Genomic DNA, 25,992 nt, shown 5'->3' with positions numbered 1-25,992 from the left:
CCTTCGTAGTATTAATCACCTAGACATAAGCTGAATGAGTGAGCGCAATCATAATTTTATTGGCGAAAATTATTGTAAACCGAGCGATTAAAACTATGCAGAATGATGTCGGCCGACTCGAGCTGAATTATAACAAACATAGAGTAAAATTTGATCGGAAGGAGAACCGTACAATTGCCACATGTCATGTTTAAACAAAAAAAATACAAAAATTTAATGCCACCTGCTCTCAAGCTCGCAACTCGAATCGCATGGAGGAAAATAATGCTTTGGTTTCTCGGCTCGTTCGGCAAGCATAATTCAAGTATTAGTCAGAAAGTTCTTGGCTATCAGCGAGGCAAGTTGATCGTCTAAAGATATTATTTGTTTTTACAATTCGATTTCATTTGTTTATTTATAATTGATAAATACTAATAATTTTTTTTGTCATAATAATAAATTAGATATAATTTTGTAATAATTGTTTTTATTAACACTACTCTTATCGCGAACAGTTGTGCTAATAGGATTATCGCAGTAAGTAGAACAGGTTTATTTTTTTATATGTATGCATATAAGAAGTATCCAAGAGAAAATGATAAAAAAATGGTTTCAGTTTAAGTTTTAAAAAGTGATGATTACTATTATAAAAGTTTAAAGCAGCTGTTTGCAGTTATTATTAGCTATTCACTCAGAATATATTTCTTTTTATATTTAATAATAGCGGATTTTACAAAAAGTAACCTTTTTTAGTAGTTATAATAGTCCAGTACTTTCGTATGTCGTTTAAAAATTTGAAATCTAATAGCTATTCTGTCATAAGCAAATTTAAAAGAATAGATTTTTTACTTACGCGTAACAGCTTTTGAGTATCACTTTCAAACAGGACGTCCTCTCCAGAATGCAAAACTTTTCAAGTGAATTATTCAACCACAGAAAAGAGTCGATACTTATTATTTTTACGTTTGCAGTTTAAATTATGTTTGACAATCAGGTCGATCCTACACGGAAAAAAAATGAATAGATTATTTAATTAACTAACGCTAACAAAAGAGGAATAAATTACAAGTTCCTGTATTGAAAACTATTGATTAATTACGTACCATCAATTAAGATAAACAAAAATATCTGAACTTTTCAAACCACTTTGATCTTTTGATATTTACGCAATTCTTTTTCACTTGAATACAATACGCTTATTATTATATTTTTAGTATTCATAGCAAAGAATCTAAATTTTTGTTGGTAAAAACATAAAAATCGCATGTACCACGTACATTTCTCATAGAAAGGTAATTTGTATTAAATGACGATTTGAAATAGTAAAATCAAGTATGCCTTGCGCTTTCTTGGAGAAAAATTATATATTTTATAACAAAATTCCGATTTTCAATTTAGATTTATTTTCCGCAATCTCTGTTAGTTCGCATGGAAGAAGAAAGTTGCGTGATGCAAGTGGAAAGTATCATGCGCTGCTATAAGCCATGAGCTCCAGCCTCGGGTAGGTAAAAATTGAGCGTCAAGCAGCCGCAGACTACCCGTGCTTCGGGTAGCCGCTGGTTGGTGCACGGGTAGCCGGGTATGTGTGCTCGTGCTAAGACGAACGCGATCGAGCTGGAAACGCCCCAGCCGACGTCTTAGATGAGCTCGCCGTTCGCTGACTTAGCGTGGCTTATAGCTGTTGGCGCATTTATTTACGTAGCTGATGGCGATTTTATCATTTTTTTGTGTGCTTATCGACCTGCTGAATGCGAATTTTTTGGCCCTCTTTCGCAAAAACCATCCGATCAAAAGTTATTCACATTTTAAATAAATAAATGCATTTTTCTCGGAAACTAAATGTCCTATGAAAAAATGTTTCGAATAAAAGTTGTTCAGCTCGTCACAATATACAAAAGTGCTCTAATCTATTTTTTCGAAAAATCCATAATTTGCCGCGATAGCAAGTGATTAAATAAACGATATTTATCAGAACCGCCGTGTCGGGTCTCCGATTAACGTATCGTTTATTACCGTATCTATATTGCAAGACGAATTGTTTAAAGCCAGGCTTTATCATGAAATTTGGACGACAGTGCATTTTGTTGACATGAATGACCTGGTACATAGTGCAAAACAGCTGAATATAAATATACAAGATCTTCAACATAAATGTTCCCTATATGACTATTGCATTCATGCCCAATCTTTGAATTCAATACGTAACAAATTTAAGAAAATTCAACGTGAAATCTATTCATTACTTTCATTAAGTCACGAGAAGAGAGAAAAAAGAGGGTTATTTAATATAGTTGGCACCGTGCAACATTATTTATTTGGTACTATGTTAGCAGATGATGCTGAGAGAATCAATCGAGATATAGATGCTGTACGAGGTGTGATCAAAAAGTAAGGTGAATTTTGAAATTTAGCGGGCTACGTCCGTTCGATCTTCGACTTTTTTATTAGGTTATGTCGGTACACTCGTCTAGAACATACGTTCCAAATTTCAGCTTTGTAGTATGTTTGGTTTGTTTGTGAGAGGCATCAAGGTTAGAAGGGTTTTGCGTGCTCCACGATTTGCTGCTGTCTAAAAACATGGATCAAAGAGTTTGCATTAAATTTTGTGTGAAAAATGGAATCAAATGTTCCAAAACACTTGAAATGCTGAAAGTGGCATACGGTGAGTCTACTTTAAGCCAAAAAAATGTTTACAAGTGGTATAAACTCTTCCAAGAAGGCCGAGAAGACACCGACGACGAACCTCGTTCTGGATGCCCCAGCACATCAACAACTGATGAGAATGTTGAAGAAGTGAAGAAAATAGTGTTGGGAAATCGTCGAATTACCATTAGAGAAATTGCTGATGATATTGGCATCACATTTGGTTCATGCCAATCAATTTTGACGAGTGTTTTAGACATGAGACGTGTCAGCGAAGTTTGTTCCGAAATTGTTTAATTTCGACCAAAAGAAACGTCGCATGAGCATCGCCCAAGAGCTACTGAATGACGTCAACGATGATCCAGATTTACTCAACAGAATTATAACAGGTGACGAAACATGGGTATACGGTTATGACGTCGAGACTAAGACTCAATCGTCCCAGTGGAGGCATTCTGGATCACCAAGACCAAAAAAAGCACGCCAAGTTCGATCAAATGTAAAGGTTTTGATTACAGTTTTCTTTGACTGCAGGGGCGTGGTGCATCATGAGTTCTTGCCACAGAGTAGAACAGTAAATAAGGAATATTACCTGCAAGTTATGCGCAATTTGCGCGAAGCAATCCGCCAGAAACGTCCGAATTTGTGGAAAAATAAAAATTGGCTTTTGCACCATGATAACGCCCCTGCTCACACATCGTTGCTTGTGCGCGAATTTTTGGCTAAAACCAACACAGTAACGATGCCACAGGCACCGTATTCCCCAGATCTGGCCCCCTGTGACTTCTTCTTGTTCCCAAAACTGAAGAGGCCCATGAAAGGACGGCGTTTTGCCACGATTGAGGAGATAAAGACGGCATCGAAGGATGAATTAAACAAGATCACAAAAAATGATTTTTTGAAATGCTTTGAGGATTGCAAAAAGCGTTGGCACAAGTGCATTATATCCGAGGGGGATTACTTTGAAGGAGATAAAATAAAAATTGATGAATAAATAAATATTTTTTGAGAAAAATAAAAATTTACCTTACTTTTTGATCACACCTCGTATATAATAGAACAGGGCGCATAGCAATACTCGTAAATAATCAAACAGCGATTATGCAAAGTACTCTCCGAGAATTTGTTAATCTTACTGATTACTATGAAAAAAATTTGAGAACACTGCAACTTTTTTTTCAAAGTACTTTTAGAGTGGCCTTTAATAACAATATGCTGGAATCTATATATGATCTAAATATACACATGGAGGACTTAACAGAAAACATTGTTTTAGTTTATGACTCAATTAATGATGGAAAATTGGGGATTGTGTATCCAAGATTAATATCCCCAAGAAATTTCATGATCGCTCTGAATACTATTTATAAAAATTTGTTTTACCCACAATTACCATTTCCGTTAAGAGAAAATTATTACATATTCTACATGAAACTAAGTAAGATTAACCCATTAATACCCAAGCCAAATTTGGTAGAGATAGCCTTGAAATAACTATTGAGTTCATGTTATAGCTCAAAAATAATTTACACGTGTTTTTTCTTTTTGCATTTCCAATTGTTTATAAAAAGTTATTTAAACAAATTGACAAAAGTTTTAGTTTTTTGAAAAACTATTTACGGCAATCGGTTCTACGGGAAAAACCAAGGCGAAAACCTCTTTAGCCTTTTATCATACAATTGTAATTAGAAATCATAAAGTAGTTTCCATCATTTGAATTTTACGAACCGAATGTGAGCTAAAAATAACTTGAAAAAGATTTTCTGCGGTTGTACTGAAATAATCACACCATCAGTAGAAATTCCTCATAATTTTATAATTCTTTCTAATTTTCATTCCTGTCTTTATTTCAAATGTAAATCGACTAAATAGTTCGGTGTCATATACTATTTCGATGATAGCTTGTCACTCAGTGAAATAGAAGACCATTCTATTATATTGAATAAATTACTGATTTTGTTCTTTTTATATACTTCAATATAAAACTGTAATACCATGACGAGGCGAAGAAATGCTGATTTGAATTAGATGGTTGATGGTGATGATATAGATGGTGACCATCATGTTGATATTGCATTTCTTCCAACAGAGCATGAGAGCTCAGATGAAGGTTCAAGTAATGAAGAAGAAGAATATACTTCACTTCGGCCACTTCCTACAGGATCGTATGAACATATAAAGAGTTCTTATCCTAGTGACCAGAAGTTACTAGAACCGAATCATAAGTATGATTAGCGTGATAATGCTTTGAATTATAACGATCTTCCAGATGATGACTATGATCTTTCATCTATTTCATCATTTTACTCAAAAAGTTCTTTGGAATTGTTAGAACTCTTTTTTTCTCAATCAATGAAAAACTTTATTATAGAAGCTACTTCCGAAAACCACTTTGAATTGACCAATGATAATTTAGACCGATTCATCGTGATCATTATGATTACTATAGTCAATTCTAGGAAAAGGCAGTCTGATTATTGGTCCAACAAACGACTTTTGCAGTGTCCAATAATAAAAGAACTTATGCCAAGGGAAAAATTTGTAAAAATAAAAAAAAACATTAGGTTTTATAAACTTCAAGACAAAAATGAAAAAGATAAAGTCTGGAAAGTCAGATATTTATTTGAATTAGTTAGGGAAAATTGTATGAGATATGGATTTCTTGATTTAATTTGTCAATTGACGAAGTTATGTTCAAATATTTTGGAAGATTCAGCATCAAGCTGTAACAAAACTCGATCCTTTGTTACCAATTCTTTGCGGGGTAAGTGAGGCACTTTCGCTCAAGGCAATTGAGGGAGAAGAACGAGGAGAGGTTGATAAATGAATTATATAAAGACAGAAATCAAATCTCACTTACAACCTATTATTATTAATCATTGTTCAAGCTAAACATACGCGCGCATAACATAGTCTAATTACTAACTAACCAACTACACAATAGAATAATAAACTACTCATAGTATTCAGAAATGAATATTTCGCATTTCGTCTTAATATCCAATCGCGCACTTAACCTATTACAAACTTACTTAAATTACACGAACCTATACCGGATGAACTGCCCGGCACGTGGGCGCCTGGACAATTCGCCGGTCGCAACTTACGTTACTACAAATTAAACTTAAGCGCGAACCTTTAGATAGCCGGCACGTGGATGCCTGGCTATCCTATTCAACGCGCACCGGTCGTCGCATCAGCAGAGAGAGAGAGTGTAGAGAGAAAGAAGGAAAGAAGGCTTGACCTTTGTTCACCGCTCCTAGCAACGTCGTCGATCCCGGGCGATGTGTTGCCGCAGGAAGTACTGGTCGTCGTCGCTGGTCAGATCGTTACTAGCTGCTGGCTGCTATCGCTGACCAGGTATCCACAGGCGACGTTGACTCTCCTTGCAGGGGTGGGCTGGCTGCGGTCGCAGATAAAGCTGTTGCCGGTAGGGTTCACCTTCCTTCCAGCTATCCCAAACTGCACTCTCTAGCAGGACTACTGCACTCTAGTAGGACTGGGCTTCGCCTCCTACACGCACTTATTCTTGCGCTCGTCTTGCAGCCGCTCAGCGGCGCTCGCTCCTCTCCCTACCTTGACCTATTAGTTAGGCGGCACACGACGCGCCGCTTATCGGTCACGCGTTGCGCGCCTGCCAATCCCTGCATGGGCCTAATAGTCTCTCTCTCTCTTTTTCTCACTCTCTCTCCGCACTCCTCAACTTTTCTTGCGCTCAACTGCGCTGGCCCGTCCTTGGCGCTGAAACAAAAAGACCAAGTGTTAGGCGCATACTTTAATGTGCCTAACGTTGGCCAACATGCCTTGCCGAGTGGAGGAGGGAGAACGCAGACGAGAGACCGGCACACGGCCTGCTCTCGTCACACCCTCTTCCAAGGCCAAAGTTCGCACCCGCGAACTGCCTGACTCCGTTTCTCCCTCTCTCTCTCCCTGTCGACCGTCAATGGCGCCCAACGATAGACGCTAAATTATATAATAATATCTTAGAGTTAGCTTAAATCATAATTAATTCTAAGTTGGTAACAACCAGATCAACTAAGAGAAAATCTAACAAACCCAATAGTCTAATCCGAGTGATATGCCTAACCTTTCGTCATAGCGAGCCGACTAATCCACTGCGTCAAGATCGCGACTAACTCAGTATTCAATTAAACCAAGAATCTTACCATTTACTGCCGCTCCAACGACTCCAAATACCGGAGCCTGAGCGTTCGAAGCTCCTCCGCCGAAGGAAACGAGGCACTTGCCCCGGATAGTCTTTGGCCGGCATCATCAGTCGCCTCGGACCCAATCACCTCGGCGCTCCGATAGCTTGGCTCACCCACGGGGACCGATGCCTGCTCCGTCCGCGGCGCGACTTCCATCCCCGTATTGTCAGCCGAACCGGCTCCCTCTGCCACAAGCGCCTGTGACCTACGCGTGAGCTTAGCGCAAAAACGCTTGCCACATCGGTGCCTGGGCTTTTTCACCTTGGGCTCCCCGACGGAGGATTCAGGGCTGGTTACCTCGGGCATCGACCTAGAAACTTCGAGCTCCGGCTCTACAGTCTTTACCTGCGTCGCCGGGAGCTCTACTGGTTCGCCCGGTCGAGCCCGAACCCTTACCTCCTCCACCGATCGAGCGCGCTCTTGGTCTGCCATGAAGGCGTCGCAGCAACGTGGACAGTCGTGAACGCGGACATCGAGTCGTCCACAGTTTCTACAGACCGGACGGGAGAGAGGCGGGTTCCTGCAGGCTGACCTGGGATGTGACCCCGTTCTGCAATTAAAACAGCGGAACGAGGGCACTTCCAATTCCTCATCCCAAGGGACCGGAGCCAGATTTTGCAGGAAGCTACCTCTTAACAACCGAAACCCGGTTTCGTCGATCCAACACGGCGACGCAGAGGACGAGGCTGAGCTCGTTGCTGGAGGAGTCGGGATAGGTCGTAACGGTCCAAGGGTTGGTCGCTCCGGCACAACCGGCTCCACTCTTCGCGGGGTCGGCGGCACCACCACTTCCATCCTTGTGCCTGCCTCTCCCGTCTTCTCGGCAACTGTGCTCGCACTAACTCCTGAGGCTCTCCCTTTGTCGACAGCCAGCGAAACCGGTGGCTGGAGGGCCCCTGCTGCCTCAACAACGGCTCCCTCCGCCATCTTGGGTAGAGTTGGTGTCGATCTGGAGGATGGCCTCTCAAAATTACACGCGGATAGGTTGAAACGCATTGTGCGCTTCCTCCTACCTACTAGTTCTGGCGAGCCTCAGCCTCCTTCCTTCTCTCGTCCTCCATATACCCCGCTGGGTAGAATTGCGCGGGCCCACCCCTACGAACGAATTGATACGCGGGGTCTAGCCTCTGTAACACGAGCGGTTTGAAAGGGAGGTTAGGATGGATGTGTGGCTGTGGAGCCACTCGAGGCAGCTCCTGCACCGGCATCGCCTCATCCTCGGAGTCGCTCGAGCTTAGCACCATCTCCAGTATACCGTTGGTGGCGCCTCGCTTTGTGGGACTCCAGCTTCCCCTTCCAATAGAAGCCCTCGCGGTGCGGCTTCGATTTGCCGCCCTACCCGCGAGATATCCTCCCGCGGCAGCTTGAGAACTCGGCGATTTCTCGCCTTGGCTACTCGTGCCCGCCTGCGAGAAGACAATTCCCTCTTTTGCGGCGATAACTCTCGACTTCACCGACGCTTCGCGTATGCAAAGCGTCGTGAGCCGAAACGCTGCGCTACGACGCACTGCCTCGTCCCATGTACGCGTGGGCGTAGCCAGACGAATTATCGAACCCGCACGGCGGTTTCCCGTTAATAGACGGACCCCTCGCCGGTCGCTCACGAACGGCGTCGGAGGCGAAGGCAAGGGCGGCGGCAAAGGGAACCCCTTCGCCTGCCCGTCACTGTCCCCGCCAACCGACGCCTGTGCCAACTGTGAAACACAGGTGGCAACCTTGACGTCAAAGGAGGCCGCCTGCCCAAGGCCCGAGAACCGGGCGGCAGACTCCGATGCTCGGTCTACCTATATCGCCCCAGTAATTCCCGCCGAGTTCACCGATGCGGTCACGTCGCCTATAAATGTTTGGGCCTCGGCGACTTGAGCGATGCGGCCCGACTTCTCGGTTTCAGCCATCATCACCTGACGTCGATGAACCTCTTATACCTTAAAACAGAACAATTCAGTTACTACACCTGTTCTATTTCGCAAACTATTTATTTACCTTACGCGGTGGTATATATCGCTTAATTTCCGAGACGTGTACCTTAGCTGTACGATGCTTATTGTTCGTCGTTAGCTCGTAGATCTCGGGCGAAATTACTGAAATAATTTCAAACGGTCCGTCAAATTTCGGATCAAGTTTCGCGTTTTTACCATCCGCTGCGCTCGAAAGCGTATGCACTTTGCGCAAAACCAAATCAGCTACCTGAAAAAGTATCTGACGCCTACCCTTATCGTAGTGTTTCTTTTGCTTTTCCTGAGCTTCATCAATGTGCTTAGCTACCAAGTCGCGTAATGCGTTTAAACGTGATAGCCTATCTTCCCACGCCTTCGTATCTATCTTAACAATAGGGGCCTTTGCCTCGATCTCGCGTCTGAAACTCTTTACCGGACGCGGATCCCTACCAAAATTTAGAAACGCCGGCGATACTTTTGTAGACGCCTGAGTCGCCGTATTGATAGCATGACGAAGCTCATGCAAATACCTATCCCAGCTCCTGTGATCGGCATCTACAAACATCGCTATCATCGTTTTTAGCGTACGATATACGCGCTCAACCGGGTCACTTTGCTGATGATACGCAGGACAAAATATATGTTCGATACCATATTCTCGCAACCTGTCTTGAAATACTTTGCTCCTATATGCCCTCGCATTATCACTAATGATATATTCCGGAGTTTCCCACCTGAACAGGATTAACTCCTCATGCGCGGCAACAAGAGCAGGGCCGTCCGCCGATCGTAGTGGTTTTAGCTCGACCCACTTCGTAAAGAAGTCTTGAAAAACCACCACGTATTTAAACCTATTTTTGCTACCGGGCAACTCTACGACATCAGTCGCTACTACGGCCCATGGTCTTTCTATCACACGTTTACCCATTAGACCTTGGGATGCCTGCTGGACTACCTTGTACTTCTGACATTGAGAGCACTCATCTACGAACGTCCTCACATCATACCATACTCCTGGCAAGTAATACTCACTAGCAATTCGATCGTAAGTCTTTTCACGGCCGAAATGTCCAGAGAATGGCTCGCAATGAACGTCTCTCAACACCCTTTCTCGGTACTCCAGCGGCACCACCATGCGCCAACATTCCTCGCGATTAGTTATCGGATCGAGCAGGTGATCGCGCATGAACCGATACAGGACGTTATTCTTTACTCTCCAATTCTCGAATTTCTTCGGTCTTTGAAGAAGGTCTTTCACGCGTTGTAGATACCAGGCATCCTGTATCTTATCAAATGCGCAAATCTCGAGTTCGTCCTCAAATTCTCGCGAAAGTGCGTCCGGCACATGGTGCAGCGCTCCCTTTCTATGTACTATTTCACAATCTTACTGCTGAAATTCTAGTACCCATCTTTCCAATCGACCCGTAAGTTCGCGTTTATTAAGAATCCTAGTGAACGCACTATTATCCGTAACGATGACAAAGTGTGAGCCTTCTATATAAGGCCTAAACTTTTTTACTGCAAAAAGTACTGCCAAAAACTCGAGTTCGCTCACCGTGTAATTTCGCTCGTGCGCATTCAGCATCCGACTGGCGTAGCATATGGGATGCTCGCCGTCGTCGAATACCTGGACCAAACACGCGCCAACCGCGAAGGAAGAACCATCGCAGTGCAAGTGAAAGGGGCGCGTAAAATCAGGGCGCGCGAGTACCGGCGCCTCCGTTAATGCGCGCTTTAGCCTCTCAAATGCAACTTGCTGTTCTTCCTTCCATTGCCATGGCTGGTCCTTTCGGATGAGTTTGGTCAACGGAACCTTTATCTCACTCTCGTGTTCGATAAAACGCGCATACCACCCTACCATACCTAGGAATCGGCGTAATTGAGCTACGTTATTCGGCGCAGGATAATCTACTATCGGCTTCACCTTGTCATCGTCCGGACGCAGACCCTCACTATCTAACCTGTACCCTAAGTAAGTTACCTCGGTACAGAAGAAATCGGACTTTTCTAAGTTGATTTCTAAGCCAACGCTTACTAAACGCTTCAAAACTTTCTCTAGCCAGATCACGTGGCTGTTAAAATTTGCGCTAACTACTAGCAGATCGTCCAGATACCAGAAAACGTGCGGCTTATACTCTGGACCGAAGAGTGCGTCCATGAGGCGCGTGAAAGTAGCCGGCGCATTTACCAAACCAAACGGCATTCGCTCAAACTCCCGTAAACCAAGACCTGGGACCGCGAACGCCGTATATTGTTTGCTATTCTCTGAAAGCGGAATTTGCCAAAACGCCGCTCGCAGATCTATTTTCGACAGGTAGACTGCTCCGCGCAACCTATCTAAAATAGCGTCAATGCTAGGCATCGAATACGCGTCTACTTTCGTCACCTTATTTACTGGTCTAAAATCGAGACAGAATCTACCGGCGCACTACTCCACTGACTGTTCGATGGCCTAATTATTTTCGCCTTCCATAGCAGCATGGTTTCTTCCTCCGTGAATGCTAATATAGGAGGCGACATTCGGCGCAACGACGTTTTTATCGGGCGCGCATCGCCTACATCTATGATGTGCTCGATAACTTTTGTAATCGCCGGAGATTCACCAGGCTCCGGGACAATCCGGCGAACGAGCGTCAAGATTGTCTCTCGTTGAGCCTCCTCGTAGCTGCTTAAACCTGCGCATTCCGCAAAAACAACTATCTCGTTACTATTCTGCTCTGCTAACGGATACCAATCGCCTTGGTCACCTGCCCGCCAAGTGCGATTACCGTAGCTAATATTTATATTCCACGCTATCCAAAAGTCGGCTCCTAAAATCAAGTCGTGCTTAAGCGTAGATACTACCGTCGCAATTAACCAATTTGTCCTACCGCCAATTTCAATACTTAACCTCAAGTCGCCCCACGTTTGCGGCTTCTCGCCTGAGATGCCCTGTACAAAAATCGTAGGCGGCTTTAACCGGTTCTTGAAACGTAAACCAAGATTCGGTCCTACTACCGATACCTAAGTACCTGAATCTAGTAGCGCTGTATAGACTTGCCCGCCTATGTCGACCTTAATAAAGAACCTATTTTCTACTACTGCGACTAACGCTGCATCTGATTTATCTGCCGTTTTCTTCGGGATTTCTGAGTTCCACTCAGACCCTCCCCTCACTAAAACGGAAGGTGTGTCGGCACCGACGACCGAACGTCCAAACAACAAAACCCTACTATCAACAAGCCCACTTCTATCGCGCGTGACCATGACCTTTGTCGCAGCTCGCTCCGACGGGAGCGCAGCACCTGAGCTCGTTTCCTTACCAACAGATTCTTTCACAGGTTCACCCTGATTTCCTAAAGCAACGGCCTTTTCCGAAGCCTGCCCAACCGTGGGCGAAATACTCGAATCTGCCTCATTCGTGTTCGTGCGCAACGATGGCAGCTCATTTTGCCTCACTGGGCACTTCTCAGGCGAGCTAACTATCGTGCAAAATTTATTAAACCCTATCGGGTCATGCATATCCTTATCGGGCAAAGTTTTTCGCATGATAGTGTGTCGACCTTTTTGAAGATTTTCCGCGTCCTGCTGTAACGACTCACGTTTATTTGCCTCTTCGGGTTCATTGCTGATCTTACTAGGGAAACTTACGCCCTCGTCACTCTGCGCCTGAACTTCTTTCAATGTCGAACGACTAAACTCGCCTTTAAACACATTTTTAAACTCAACGATTTCCTTACTCCCTTTTTCCGGATCCTCATATTCTACAAATACTGCACGCTTGACCTTAGTCTTGACTTTCAAATATTCTCCTATTACCGCGTCTAAGAGAGGTGGCGCAGAACTGGCAGTTCCTGCCTTGTTCTCGTATTCCTCTTTTACCAAATTCACGAAAGGAGGCGCAGAACTGGTAGTTTCTGCCTTGTTCTCGCCTTCCCGTTATGCTTCAACTCTATTCCTTTCTTCTACGATGTCTTCGCTCTTTGCGCGAAGCACTTTCTCTACCTCAATGGCCCGCTCAATCCATCTTAGGCAGGAGTCGTCGAGCGGTCGATGGCTCCCGCGCTGAGGTTTCCCTGCTTCACTTGATTACAAGTGGGGCAATCTCTATAAACGTACCCGATTGTCCCACAAACCTGACAATATAATGTCGGCTCTGAAGTTCGCGTTGGACAGTTATTAGCGTAATGCCCAGGTTGTCGGCATTTATAACAAACCACCCGTGGATTAACCTGAGCTATCGGGCATTGCGCCCTCCTATGTGCCACCGCGTTACAATTGAAGCAAGCCCCCGTGAATGGCCTATTTAAGTTGCTACCTCCCTGATTGCGCTGCTGCGGGACCAGACTAGGGGCTACACCTGCAGCTGGGGCCAACGAAGCCTGCGCGCTCTGACGAGCAGGCGCGGCTTCGTTCGCAGGCTGGTTTCTTGCCTATAGCTGTTGCCTATCGGCAATAGCCACGGTAATTTCACCGTTCTGCTTCTTGCCCTTTTTACCTAGTTTTTTGTTTTGCTGCTGCGCTTTCTTTTTAGGAGATTCGACTATAAAGACCTCGTCAATCGCCTCGTTTAAACCGTCAATAGTTTCGACCGATTTTTGCTTACCGGGTGACTTCTTCGTCTCTGTGTACGCGGATTCCGGAATTAGCGTTACGTCAGCCGTGGGCGACTTTTGCCACCTTTTCCAACCGGCCATGCGATCTTCGAGCGCCATACCCGCTACTTTAAAACTATTTAGATCTGAGAAGGTCTTAGTTTCAAGATATCGCTTATATCTTGGATGTAGACCCTCTATAATCATAGCTAACTGGCGTCTCACCGAAACGGGCGGATCAAAACGGCGTAAAATCGTCTGAAAAGCCGCGATATAGTCCGTAATGTTCTCATTCTCGCCCTGTGTTCTTTGACGCAATTCGCCGTAAAGTTGTTCTCTGTTCAGTCGTCGACAGAATTCGCTAGAAAAACTCTTTTTAAAGTCTTTCAGCGTCCTCCATATACCGCGATTAACCTCGTACCACGGATGCGCCTTATCGCGGAATGCAGTGCCTATTGCTATCAGCATCTCTTCATCCGAGATACCATAATAGCGCTGGCAATCACTCAAACCTGATAGAAAACTTAGTGCGTTAGTACTATCCTTACCGGAAAAACGGAGAGACCAGGCATTGAGCGCGCTTACTCCATCCGCAGGTATACCATTTATATATTTGATTCTTGGAGGAGCATTCTTTTTGCTTGGTCTTTCCGCTCTTACTTGCTTGGTTTTTCGCGGCGATTTAACTTTATAGGTGTTGCAACTATCAGTATTCGATAGACTCGAGCTAGTGTCGCTTCCACTGATATTTTCTACCTGTCTCGCCTGCTTTTGTTTAGGTCGCCTTATGCTCATTACGCTTTTCTCGCTAATAATCGAACCTTCACCTAATGGAGCTGGTATTTCCGCTTCCTCTCTAGTAGCTACCCGTACCTCGCGCTCCCAGTCTTCAACCCATGAACTTACTCTAGGCACGTGATATTTCGTGCTCGCCGATCTACTTGAATTGGCATAGAGAAATGTACTACCTGCTCTATTGTTTGGTGCGTTCGCGTGGGCCGATGGCTCAGTCGCAACCGCTGGCGCGTTTAGCGTCTCGCGGTCGCCGAGCGGCTTGGCCTGTGGCGGCAATGAAGCCTGCTGTTCGGTCTGAGCCGCTCTACTGTGCATCGCCTCTCTTTCAACTCTAAATACTGTATTCGCGCCGTCTGTAACACCTTGCCGCGCTTCTTGTCTATATATCCAACGCGGTACTGCTGTGAGGGCTCCCCAAATCTGGCTTATCGCGCTAGTGCTACGCTCGCCTTGGTTTTGCGCGACTTGTTCGCGTGCGCGTTCGGTCCTGTTGTCCGACGGCGAGCACGTCGTTATTACCGAGCGCGACTGCATTTTCGCCCGGCGGTCGAATTTGTTCACAAGGAGCGGCAACACTTGCTCTTGCCTGTGTTGCCTGCTCTTGTTCACATGATAATTCGGCCGCCAAAGGTGCTGCAGCTACCGCGAATTCATCGCCCAGGTTCGCGTTCCGCGCACTGCTTACCGTCGTTTCTTGATGTTCGTCGTACAGCTTTTCCGGGATTCGGCCTGATGCAAAATCGCTCGAGCGCAACGATTGCTGCAAATCTGGCCGCTCTCTTAACAGCATATATCGAAAATACCGGGTTTGTAACTCTTCAAGATCACCGTGTAAGCTAAGTTCGCGATAGCGCATTAATTCCAACAGAACAGCCGGTTCTGTTGAATCAATTTTGCGTTTTAATTTTTTCGCATGCGCATCGCGTAATATTCTGCGCAAGACTATTTTATCTCTACATGCTAGCGACATTGTTATTTCTAAAAATGAAAATCCGTAACTTGACTACGACGCGAGCTTATGGGGCTAAGCAAATCTCGACCGGTCCGTGTAACCTGATACCTTATTAACTAATTTCTTTCCAAGCTATAAGCCGGTAAGAAATCGCCTTGCTTACGCCTAAGGAAAGAAATTATAATTTATCAAAATTTACTTACCGTAATTTTTGAATAGGTAGTTTAGTAAAATTCTTAAAACAAAGAAAAACTAAAGCGAGGAAAGAACGCAGTCGTCTAGCGTCAAAGCGACTCAATGACGCACCGTTGTCATCCGACACCGCTACTAAAAAAGGTCACTGGCAAGCACTAACAAAGAATGCAAAATACCGAAAACTCGAAATTCTTTTACGCGCACTCTTTTACCCTTAGTTCACAAAGAAAATCAGTTAACCGTTATTTCTAAAATTCATTATCAAACCATTTCTCTCATTTGTCTCTCAATTGCCAAACTCACAAGGGATACCATGTAACAAAACTCGATCCTTTTATTACCAATTCTTTGCGGGGTAAGTGAGGCACTTTCGCTCAAGGCAATTGAGGGAGAAGAACGAGGAGAGGTTGATAAATGAATTATATAAAGACAGAAATCAAATCTTACTTACAACCTATTATTATTAATCATTGTTCAAACTAAACATACGCGCGCATAACATAGTCTAATTACTAACTAACCAACTACATAATAGAATAATAAACTACTCATAGTATTCACAAATGAATATTTCGCATTTCGTCTTAATATCCAATCGCGCACTTAACCTATTACAAACTTACTTAAATTACACGAACCTATACCGGATGAACTGCCCGGCACGTGGGCGCCTGGACAATTCGCCGGTCGCAACTTACGTTACTACAAATTAAACTTAAACGCGAACCTTTAGATAGCCGGCACGTGGATGCCTGGCTATCCTATTCAACGCGCACCGGTCGTCACATCAGCAGAGAGAGAGAGTGTATAGAGAAAGAAGAAAAGAAGGCTTGACCTATGTTCACCGCTCCTAGCAACGTCGTGGATCCCGGGCGATGTGCTGCCGCAGGAAGTACTGGTCGTCGTCGCTGGTCAGATCGTTGCTAGCTGCTGGCTGCTATCGCTGACCAGGTATCCACAGGCGACGTTGACTCTCCTTGCAGGGGTGGGCTGGCTGCGGTCGCAGACAAAACTGTTGCCGGTAGGGTTGACCTTCCTTCCAGCTATCCCAAACTGCACTCTCTAGCAGGACTACTGCACTCTGGTAGAACTGGGCTTCGACTCCTACACGCACTTATTCTTGCGCTCGTCTTGCAGCCGCTCAGCGGCGCTCGCTCCTCTCCCTACCTTGACCTATTAGTTAGGCGGCACGCGACGCACCGCTTATCGGTCACGCGTTGCGCGCCTGCCAATCCCTGCATGGGCCTAATACTCTCTCTCTCTCTCTCTCTTTTTCTCACTCTCTCTCCGCGCTCCTCAACTTTTCTTGCGCTCAACTGCGCTGGCCCGTCCTTGGCGCTGAAACAAAAAGACCAAGTGTTAGGCGCATACTTTAATGCGCCTAACGTTTGCCAACACGCCTTGCCGAGTGGAGGAGAGAGAACGCAGACGAGAGACCGGCACACGGCCTGCTCTCGTCACAAAGCAATGCATTAGGAACAAACCTATAAGATTTAGGATAAAGCTACGGGCACTATGTTCTTCAGATGGATATATATATGATTTAGATATATATACGGACAAGTTTGGTACTGAATCTGAAAATCCTTTAGCTTCTGTTTGTTTGGGATCGAGAGTGGTTATCAAATTACTTCAAAGGTTCCTGGAGATGGTTAAAAATGAAAATCGGACAAAATATAATTTATTTTTTGATAACTTCTTTAACCCTTTGCGGCACAGTGGGAATACGTATTCCCACCTTTTTTCATAGCATTTCTTGCAAATTTAGAATAGTTTTTGATGAATTTACCCTGAGCTTTTTGTCGTTTTACGATTATAGGATGATATACAATTCAAATTTACGTCAATAGGTGCCACAACTTTTATTAATTTGTTAATATTGTTAAACAAAGACGAAAAAACAGTCTTATTTATAAACAAAATTCATTATTGAAGAAACTTTCAGTTATAATTTTACAAAAATTTATACAAAGGAGTTTTTGGGATCGCTAATCACAATTCTGAACTCATAATTTTGAAATTTCAAATGGCGGATCCAAGATGGCGGCATAAATTCAGTGTATATTTTTTATTTCATTGAAAAATGGTATACAAGGGTTTTTGGGATCGCTGATCACGATTTTGAACTCAGAATTTCGAAATTTAAAATGGCGGATCCAAGATGGCGGTAAAAATTTGGTGTATATTTTTTAATTTATTGAAAATTAATATACAAGGGTTTTTGGGATCGCTAATCTCGATTCTGAATCCAGAATTTCGAAATTCAAAATGGTGAATCCAAGATTAGATTGATTTTTTTTTGTATTTTTGTTTTTTTTTTGTTTTTTTTCACTTTTATATTTTTATCTTCTCACCTTTAATTTTTTAATTATCTTAGCTTTTTAATTCATTTCAATCTTTCATGAATGATACTTCAAAAAGCAATTTCTGTCTACTTGTAAACATAATGGTACGTTGCAGGTACTACATGACCATTTAGTTCGCACATCTTTTGTTTTTGTAGTTGGAATTTTGTGAGAAACCAATCGATCCACTAAAAGTAGTCTGAACTTCTTCAATGTTATAATATTATCAGCGTTTATTTTTGAAAATATAATGAATGAATTTGTAATAGTTAGATCAATGAAATGCCAAAATAATCTTTGCCACCACTTTTTGGACTTTCGATCTATTTTATATGTAGATAACAAACGATCAGCGTTATCGACAAATCCCATGTATTTGTTGTAATCAGAGCACATGACTGGACAATCTACCTGCACTCGTGTGCCATTTTTCTGTGTTCGATTTACTGTTGTCATTTCGGATGGATCATGGTAATTTGACAGGAAACAAACACCTTTCTTATCCATCCATTTTATCTAAGTAATACCAGTATCAGACGTTCGAAAATCGTATTGTCCATGTTTCATTTGTTTGTCAAGCATTACATATTTAGGTAACCCAGTACGATTGGAACGTACAGTTCCGCAAGCAAATATTTTGTCTTCTTTCAGCGAAATTAATAGATCGACACCAGTGAAAAAATTGTCAAAGTACAGATGGTGTTTTTTACCAACAAGCTCATGCGTCAAATCTTTGACAACTCGTGCTCCTAACTGTTTCTTAGAACTTTCGGTTTTGCCAGTATAAACTTGAAATTCACATACGTAACTGGACTCATCCGCACGAACCCAACATTTATATCCTCGTTTTATTGGTTTTGAAGGAGTTGACTTTTAAAAATATGGAATTTCAGAACTTTCCGCAGAAAGAAAGGAAATTTTCGAAGAAATATGATCACCCATCCCGAAAACCTCTACATGCACATTTTCAGAAGAAATTCTGAAATATCAATATTTGCTGTCGTCTTGGATTCGTTATTACGAATTTCGGAAATTTGAGTTTAGATTCATAATTAGCGACCGCAAAAACCCTTGTATACCAACTTTCAATAAAATAAAAAATATACACCAAATTTTTGCCGCCATCTTGGATCCGCCATTTTAAATTTCAAAATTCTGAGTTCAGAACCGTGATCAGCGATTCCAAAAACCCTTGTATACAAATTTTCAATGAAATAAAAAATATACAGTCGGACCTCTGCTACTGCACGCTTTCGGGAGTTGGTGCCCTCCGCCACTGCCCGCTACGGGCTCTCTGGCGTTAGCCAATAAGAGCGCTCCGTCAGGTACGGGCATTGAGTGGCGTGCCGCGCTGGTCTCAAGGGGGGCCCGAAGAAAATGTTACAAATTTAGGTACATATCCCCCCCCCCACAAATTACAAGAGTCATAAATTACAAGGAGTGTAAATCATAAGTCACAAATTACAAGGAGTTATCTTGTACTTGAAGATATGCAAGATATAAGAGCGACGCGTCGGCGCCAGACCCATAAAAGTGCGCCGCCGGCAGGTGCCAGGTAAGCGACTGAAAGCGTACGACACTGCGCTCGAGTCATAAATCGGGCAGTTAGAGAGGCTAGGTAACGGGCAGTGGCAGAGGTCGGGCAGTTGCGGAGGGTGCAGTAGCAGAGGTTCGACTGTACATTGAATTTACGCCGCCATCTTGGATCCGTCATTTTGACCGTCATTTTGAATTTCGGAATTCTGAGTTCAGAATCGTGATCAGCGATCCCAAAAACCCTTTTATACCAACTTTCAATAAAATAAAATATATACACCAAATTTTTGCCGCCATTTTGGATCCGCTATTTTGAATTTCGAAAATCTGTGTTCAGAATCGTGATCAACGATCTCAAAAACCCTTGTATACCAATTTTCAATAAAATAAAATAAAATAACCCAAATTTTTGCCACTATCTTGGATCCGCCATTTTAAATTTTGAAATTCTGAGTTCAGAATCGTGATCAGCGATCCCAAAAACCCTTGTATACCAATTTATACGAAAACTGGTTTCTCTGAAAAATGTATGCCGCAAAGGGTTAAATCTCCAGATCTTATGATTCACTTAAGAAATATTGGATTATCGGCTACAGGAACTGTTCGTCAAAATCGCGTCAAAGCAAAAATCGATATGTCAAAGAAAGCTGATAGAGGAACCACTATCTCAGTTCATGAAGCCAATTCAAAACTGAATTACATAACGGTGATGGACTTAAAACCCGTATCAGTTCTCTCAACTAAATACGGAGATGAACCGAAAGTTGAAATGAAAAGATGGCATAATAAAACTAAATAAAAAATTCTCTTTCCTCAAGCTTTCTCAATGCATAATAGGCACATGGGTGGAATAGTCTTACACGACCAGCATTGTAATGCACTTATGCCTACAATCCGAAGAAAAAAATGGACGTGGTGTCTCTTCATGAGACTTATTCAAGCTTCATTAGCTAATGCTACTGTTATTTACAATAAACTCCATCCAGATGAGAAGAAAGGTTCAAAAGATATTGTGGAGAAAGTTTGTGAATATTATATTCAAAAACTCGAAAATACTCATCTACCCAAACGACAGAAAAAAGTTGAAACTCCGACAGAGGAACATTAGATAAAGGTTGGGAAACGTAGAAAGTGTGACAACGAAAATTGCTCAGTATTGACTGAATATTGTTGTTCAAAATGTGATATTTATTTTTGCAAAACTCACAGAGAAAATCATTCGTAATTGTTTTTAAGGGTCTGTTTAGAAGAAAGTAGTTCTTTTACTTATAATGATTAACAAAAACAGTTGGGTCGATAAAAATAATGTTAGAGAGGTTTTTGTCAGCATCACTTCTCAGTTTCAAATTGTTTATAACGAATATACACCAATAAAATCGAGTCTGACAAGAAAATCATACAGAGGTTTTCGCCTTGGGTTTTTCCGTAGAACCGATTGCCGTAAATAGTTTTTCAAAAAACTAAAACTTTTGTCAATTTGTTTAAATAACTTTTTATAAACAACTGGAAATGCAAAAAGAAAAAAACACGTGTAAATTATTTTTGAGCTATAACATGAACTCAATAGTTATTTCAAGGCTATCTCTACCAGATTCGGCTTGGGTATTAATGGGTTAATGTTATTATTTCTGGTACTCGACTCATATATGTAATTCATACACCAATACCAACTGGTGCTGATTATACTGTGTATAAATTTACACCAATACCCATGTCAGGATGGACACAATATTACATATTTGACAGCATTAAAAATGAGCCTATTGCTATTGACTCAACATTCACAGAGTATACAGTACTCGACTTAAATAATTGTATTTCTGATAATGATATTCAAGTATGCGAAATAACATCCGTCATGCATAGATTCGGTAATGATGAAAGTTGCTATGATTGTTTAATAAGATATAAAGACGATAAAGGGTGTTCTAGAAAATATTTTAATTTACTATCTAAATTTGTATTAGCATTAAATGACGGTTTTAGTTGGTATATTTTATCGGACAACACGTCAGAAAATATAATAATGAATTGTGGCATGTCTTCGAGTATAGCAATATCTGTTACTAAACCTCATATATTCCAACTTGAATCTAATTGTAAAGGTTACTCTCAGCATCATAAATATTTACATAGAAGTCATGGTAACAAAACAAAAATTTCTGAATATAAAATAAACATTGATTTTCTACCGATTGAAAAGATTGCTCTGAATACATTAGACCTAAAACTTCCTGTACTTACATCTAAGTCCATTGACATGTCTGATATATTACATTCTGCAAAAAATATAGAAGATGTCACGAAAGAGCTGAAAATCTATACATCAAATTGGCACTATCGCACATGGTTAAGTACTGATCACAGTACTTTTCATTATACTATGTATACTATTGCCACAATTGCAATACTTTGTATTTTATTTAAGCTTCGAGTATTCCATTGTATTTGTAAAAATTGTGTATGTGCTTCTAAAGAGTGCGTACTTAGGTTATGTCCAAATTGTCTTGCATTCTGTGAAAGAGGGAGACAATGTAACTACCGCCCGATCCGAAAATATTCAACCAGTAGTTCGCTATAATCAAGTTAGTCGACCATCCTCAGAGAATAACAATTAATTTAACCTATGTTTATAAAAGAATAAACATTTCTGATCAATTCTCAAAGTTATTCATTATTTCAATAAGAGCAAACTACCTTTATATTAGTTATGTCAGTTATATTTTAGATTTCATATGCCATAAGATTCTTTGCTATAAATATTTCGTCAAATCTCATTTATCGTAGATTTATTACAGAACGTATAATAATTTTTAATAATGTATAATAATTTTTAGTTTTCTTTAACAATGGAAGATGGAACCACGTGCACTATCTGTGGCGAACCCCTAGAAAATAATATAGATACAATCGTACAAGTGCATTGTCGAGGTTTAAAAACTTTTATAGATAAAAATAAAAGTAGAGAAGATGAAAAACACATACTATGGGAAGGGAAAGAAAGTGTCAATTTTCACGAAAGCTGTAGAAAACGTTATTCTGCGTTGAAATCGACGAGTAAAAGAAAAAGAGAATCTTCTATACCTTCCTTATATTCACCTACAACTTCTAACGATTCAAATGATTTTAATTTTGATGAATATTGCTTTATTTGCAATAAATTATTAGACCGTTATCATAAAAAAGTTTCTACTTTACAACATTTATATACTTACCAGAATATTTTAAAAGTAGCTTCTACAAAAAATGATGAACTTGGTGGAGCAGTATGGAATCGACTTCGTAACATGTCCTTTAAGGAAAAATTCTTTCAATACCATTATGTGTGTTATATTAATTTCTGGCATAATCCTTCGAAAGTATCGTTAGAAGAAGAACATTCAGAACAAGTAACTGATCTATCTGACGAAGAACCCGTATCTTCTAATTTTGACATTGAAAGAGATCGTGTAATTGATAATATATGTAGTTACATTGAGAAAAGTGGCAAATTTCAATTTACTTTATCGAAATTGCATGGTTTGAATGAAAAAAAAATCAGAAATAAACTATTGTGCAATAGATTGCAAGATAAATACAACGATGATATTTTTATTTTGAAACATCCTGGTCGGGAAATATTTATTTACTATAAAAAAATTAATTTCACTCAAATATGTAGCGATTGGGTTAATAAAAAGTCAATAAGCGATTTCGAAAAGAACGCCGTTATAAATTTTGCTACTGAAATTCTGCGGTCTGAAATTTTGAACGCAAAATATCAAAATTCTTTGTACCCACCAGCTGAAAAATTTCTTGATAACGTGAATTCAGAAATTCCACAATTATTAAAAAACTTCCTCGACGGCGTTTTAAATAGTAAAGGAAGAATGAAAAGTGTCGAAGAAAATCAAGAGAAAATCGACATGATTGCACATAGTATAGTGACTTACACACGTCCAAGAGCTTTTCTTTCGAATTTACAGCTGGCTCTAGGATTGTATGTTTATAGAAAAACGGGATCGCGAATCGTAATTGACCTTCTTTCGAAATTTGGAGTATGCGCATCATATTCATCTATTCAATTATATGAAGCCTCAACAATCATTAATTCGCCGATTCATCATGTTGATAGTGCATTTGTTCAATTTATATTCGATAATACCGATCACAATGTTGGAACATTAGATGGTCGCGAAACTTTTCATTGTTTAGGGGGTGTTACGTGACAGTTTTGATGTCTCTTCAAAACGGGCACGTGTTAGACCGTTTTTAGCTCCGAGTGGTCCTGACTCGGGCGGACTAGACCTTCAGTACGGTTCCCCGACCGTGTCACCGAATGGATCGCGTCTTTGCCGATAATATCCGAAGTTCGTCCCTGCGAGGGGTAGGCGGCAGTAATCGGGAAGGAAAAAGGGAGGGGGCTTCGCCGGTTTACTTAAATGAACTTACACCGGTACGTTAGATAGGTTTATATATATATATATATTTTAATACGTCAGATAACACTTCTAGTAATAATATTGCGCTACTATGTGGTTCGCGATTTATTAAATAAGTATTCTAAATTGCGCGGTCAGTGGTGCTTACACACTTGGTCCCGGTACGCAATCATGTGGATTCACCGAAAGGGGAACCTTGATTATGCTTAGTAGTATTAGAGCGAAGAGAGAGAGAGATAATAAAAAAACAATAAGGAAGAGATTTCAGCTTATCGAAAATAGAGCCCAAAAGTACTCACTCTGTTGTCTAGGTCCAAAATATAGTTCGGTTTGTGATATGTCCAATATATTCTTTTTATCCAATAGTGTAGTTAATTGCAAGAAAGTGATAATTCGTATGGTCAATTTGTCCAATATATTCCTTTTATCCAATAGTGTAGTTAATTGCAAGAAAGTGATAATTCGTATAGTCAACTTGTCCAATATATTCTTTATCCAATAGTGTAGTTACTCACAACTCAAACAATTATATTCTCAAACTTCTATTATAGTTTTTAACTTCACGTAGGAAAAACGTAGGCTTCTTTATTGAGCGCTCGCTCCTAACTAACTGAATTCTGTCGCTCTGCTTTCGCTGGTTTATTTTATAGCCTTTGTCCCGAGCATACCGTCTCACTCTCGCGCATATACTTTAAACGTTTACGCTTCTCGTATCGGCTCGTCTTACCAAGCTAAGCACGCTGACCAACGCATGCCGTCGTAGCATGCTGGCGCAGCGTGAATCAGCCTCTGCCGCACATTCCCACCGAGTCGCGCACACGAATACTGCTGATTATACTATGTCCGAACGGAAATCTCGGGTCCGAAATATTATTTGACAAAATAAAAATAAAAAAAAATAATACAATGAAGTTTCACGTAACATCCCTCCCCCCTTAGAATCGTTGCCGTCCTCGGCAATGTATCAAGAGCCACAGGGTCTGCAATGGGTCGGTAAGGAATAAATTAGTGACTAAATTAGTAAGTATATATAGGTCCTTTATTCCTAGTCCATTAGTATAATGGATGATAGCGTATAAAGAGGGGGGGGAGGTGTGTACATGTATTTAATAAGGGAATCTGGTCCTAGTAATAAGTAGTAATAAGGAACCTGGTCCTAGATTGTTATCCGTGCTAAATCATCCGAGATGGCCTGCGCCGTGTTGTTGGTCCTTGCTGCTGGTTCTGTAGGCCCAGCGAGGTCGATTAATGTCTGTTCTTTTACTTTACTATCATAATCAAAATTCCTAATATTACAGCCCTTTAGGTGCTGGTCCCATTCTCTTAATTCTATGGACCTGCCGCAGAAGAAGTGTTTTCTTAAATTACTTCCGATCTGCACATCGCAGAGTAACACGTGCTTGCCGCGTTCGTTAGAGGAAATCCAGTGGCCGCAGAGATCGTGCTTTTCGTAGAGGTCCAACGCGTTTTCGCCGTATTTTATGATCCTGGGGCGAATAAGTCTGGCTTTAAAATACTGGCCAAGCTTATTTGCGACCACCCTTTCTGCGTCGGAGGTATGGATAAATGCGGCGAACCCCATTAAACCGTTTCCATTCCGCATCGGGACGTACTTTATGTAGTCCATAGGGCCAAACTTTAGTAAGGCCTTATTTGCCATTACTTCGGTCCAATTATAGGGTAATAAGAAGTGAATCCTATTTAGGCGATCGTATTTAGGACCAAGGTTTTTTGGTTGGGGGACCAGGGCGGCACTACTCACGCCGGTGTTTTGCCCATCCTCGTCATCAGATAAGTCTGGTTCATTGGCGGCTTCCGAGAGGTCGTTGCTGTCAAATATTACCTTCTCAAGGTGATAATAGGTCGGTAAGTCGTCTTCCAGTCCCAGAATTTCCTTGGAAAACGGTTTCCGATTGTTGAATAACTGCTCGATTGCCTCCAGGGCATGAATGGGGTCCGCAAAGTAAAAGATTGTACATCCTATGCTTTCCCTGAATTTCTCGGGAATCGCCACGTCAATCATCTTTTCTAAGGGTCCATATTGGCAAGCGAGCCACATTGCTTCCGCTTTCCTGTTCGGGTCCATGTATATCATTGTAAGTCCATAGTTTTCGTTAAGCATTGGCTCAACGTCATATCTGAGCCGTGGGTCCATGTTAAAGGTCTCTGTAAATTTTAAGTATGGTCCTTTAGAGAGATAAACGATAAAATGTAGATAAATCGGAAGTGGGATTTACTACGAGAAGCGTTAAACGGGGTTTTACAATTAGTTCACGGGTAGTATCTACAAACATGCAATTATTCAAGGTATTATTTAATCGTCGGCGCGCGTATAACTAAGATTAACAAAAGTGACAAAGATGATCATACTTAGTTTGAAAGAATTTCCTTTAAGCTACAAAATATT

At 41.6% G+C, this 25,992-nt stretch overlaps 2 protein-coding genes across 2 annotated transcripts in view; both read left to right on the top strand.

The window, feature by feature from the left end:
- The window catches only part of LOC131673035 (uncharacterized), an 89,625-nt gene extending 67,880 nt beyond the window's left edge, over positions 1-21,745 (top strand). Inside the window, exons 5-7 of the mRNA XM_058950682.1 lie at positions 1,952-2,342; positions 3,665-4,066; positions 20,778-21,745. Coding sequence (XP_058806665.1) covers positions 1,952-2,342; positions 3,665-4,066; positions 20,778-21,745 — 1,761 coding nt within the window. The remainder of the gene's footprint in view (positions 1-1,951; positions 2,343-3,664; positions 4,067-20,777) is intronic.
- A 268-nt stretch (positions 21,746-22,013) lies between these two features.
- On the top strand, positions 22,014-23,372 carry LOC131673029 (uncharacterized). Its single transcript, XM_058950669.1, has one exon. The coding sequence runs from the start codon at positions 22,014-22,016 to the stop codon at positions 23,370-23,372; it is 1,359 nt and encodes a 452-aa protein (XP_058806652.1).
- The last annotated feature ends 2,620 nt before the right edge of the window (positions 23,373-25,992 follow it).

The sequence above is a fragment of the Phymastichus coffea genome, unplaced genomic scaffold, assembly GCF_024137745.1.
Source record: "Phymastichus coffea isolate CEN01 unplaced genomic scaffold, Cenicafe_Pcof_1.1 PCOF00012, whole genome shotgun sequence".
In the NCBI taxonomy this organism is placed as follows: Eukaryota; Metazoa; Arthropoda; class Insecta; order Hymenoptera; family Eulophidae; genus Phymastichus; species Phymastichus coffea.
This window is presented reverse-complemented; position numbering and strand designations above follow the sequence as displayed.

What these genes read in the sequence shown, in the direction of transcription:
- LOC131673029 (XM_058950669.1), top strand. Translation starts at nt 22,014, where the DNA reads ATGGAAGATGGAACCACGTGCACTATCTGTGGCGAACCCCTAGAAAAT.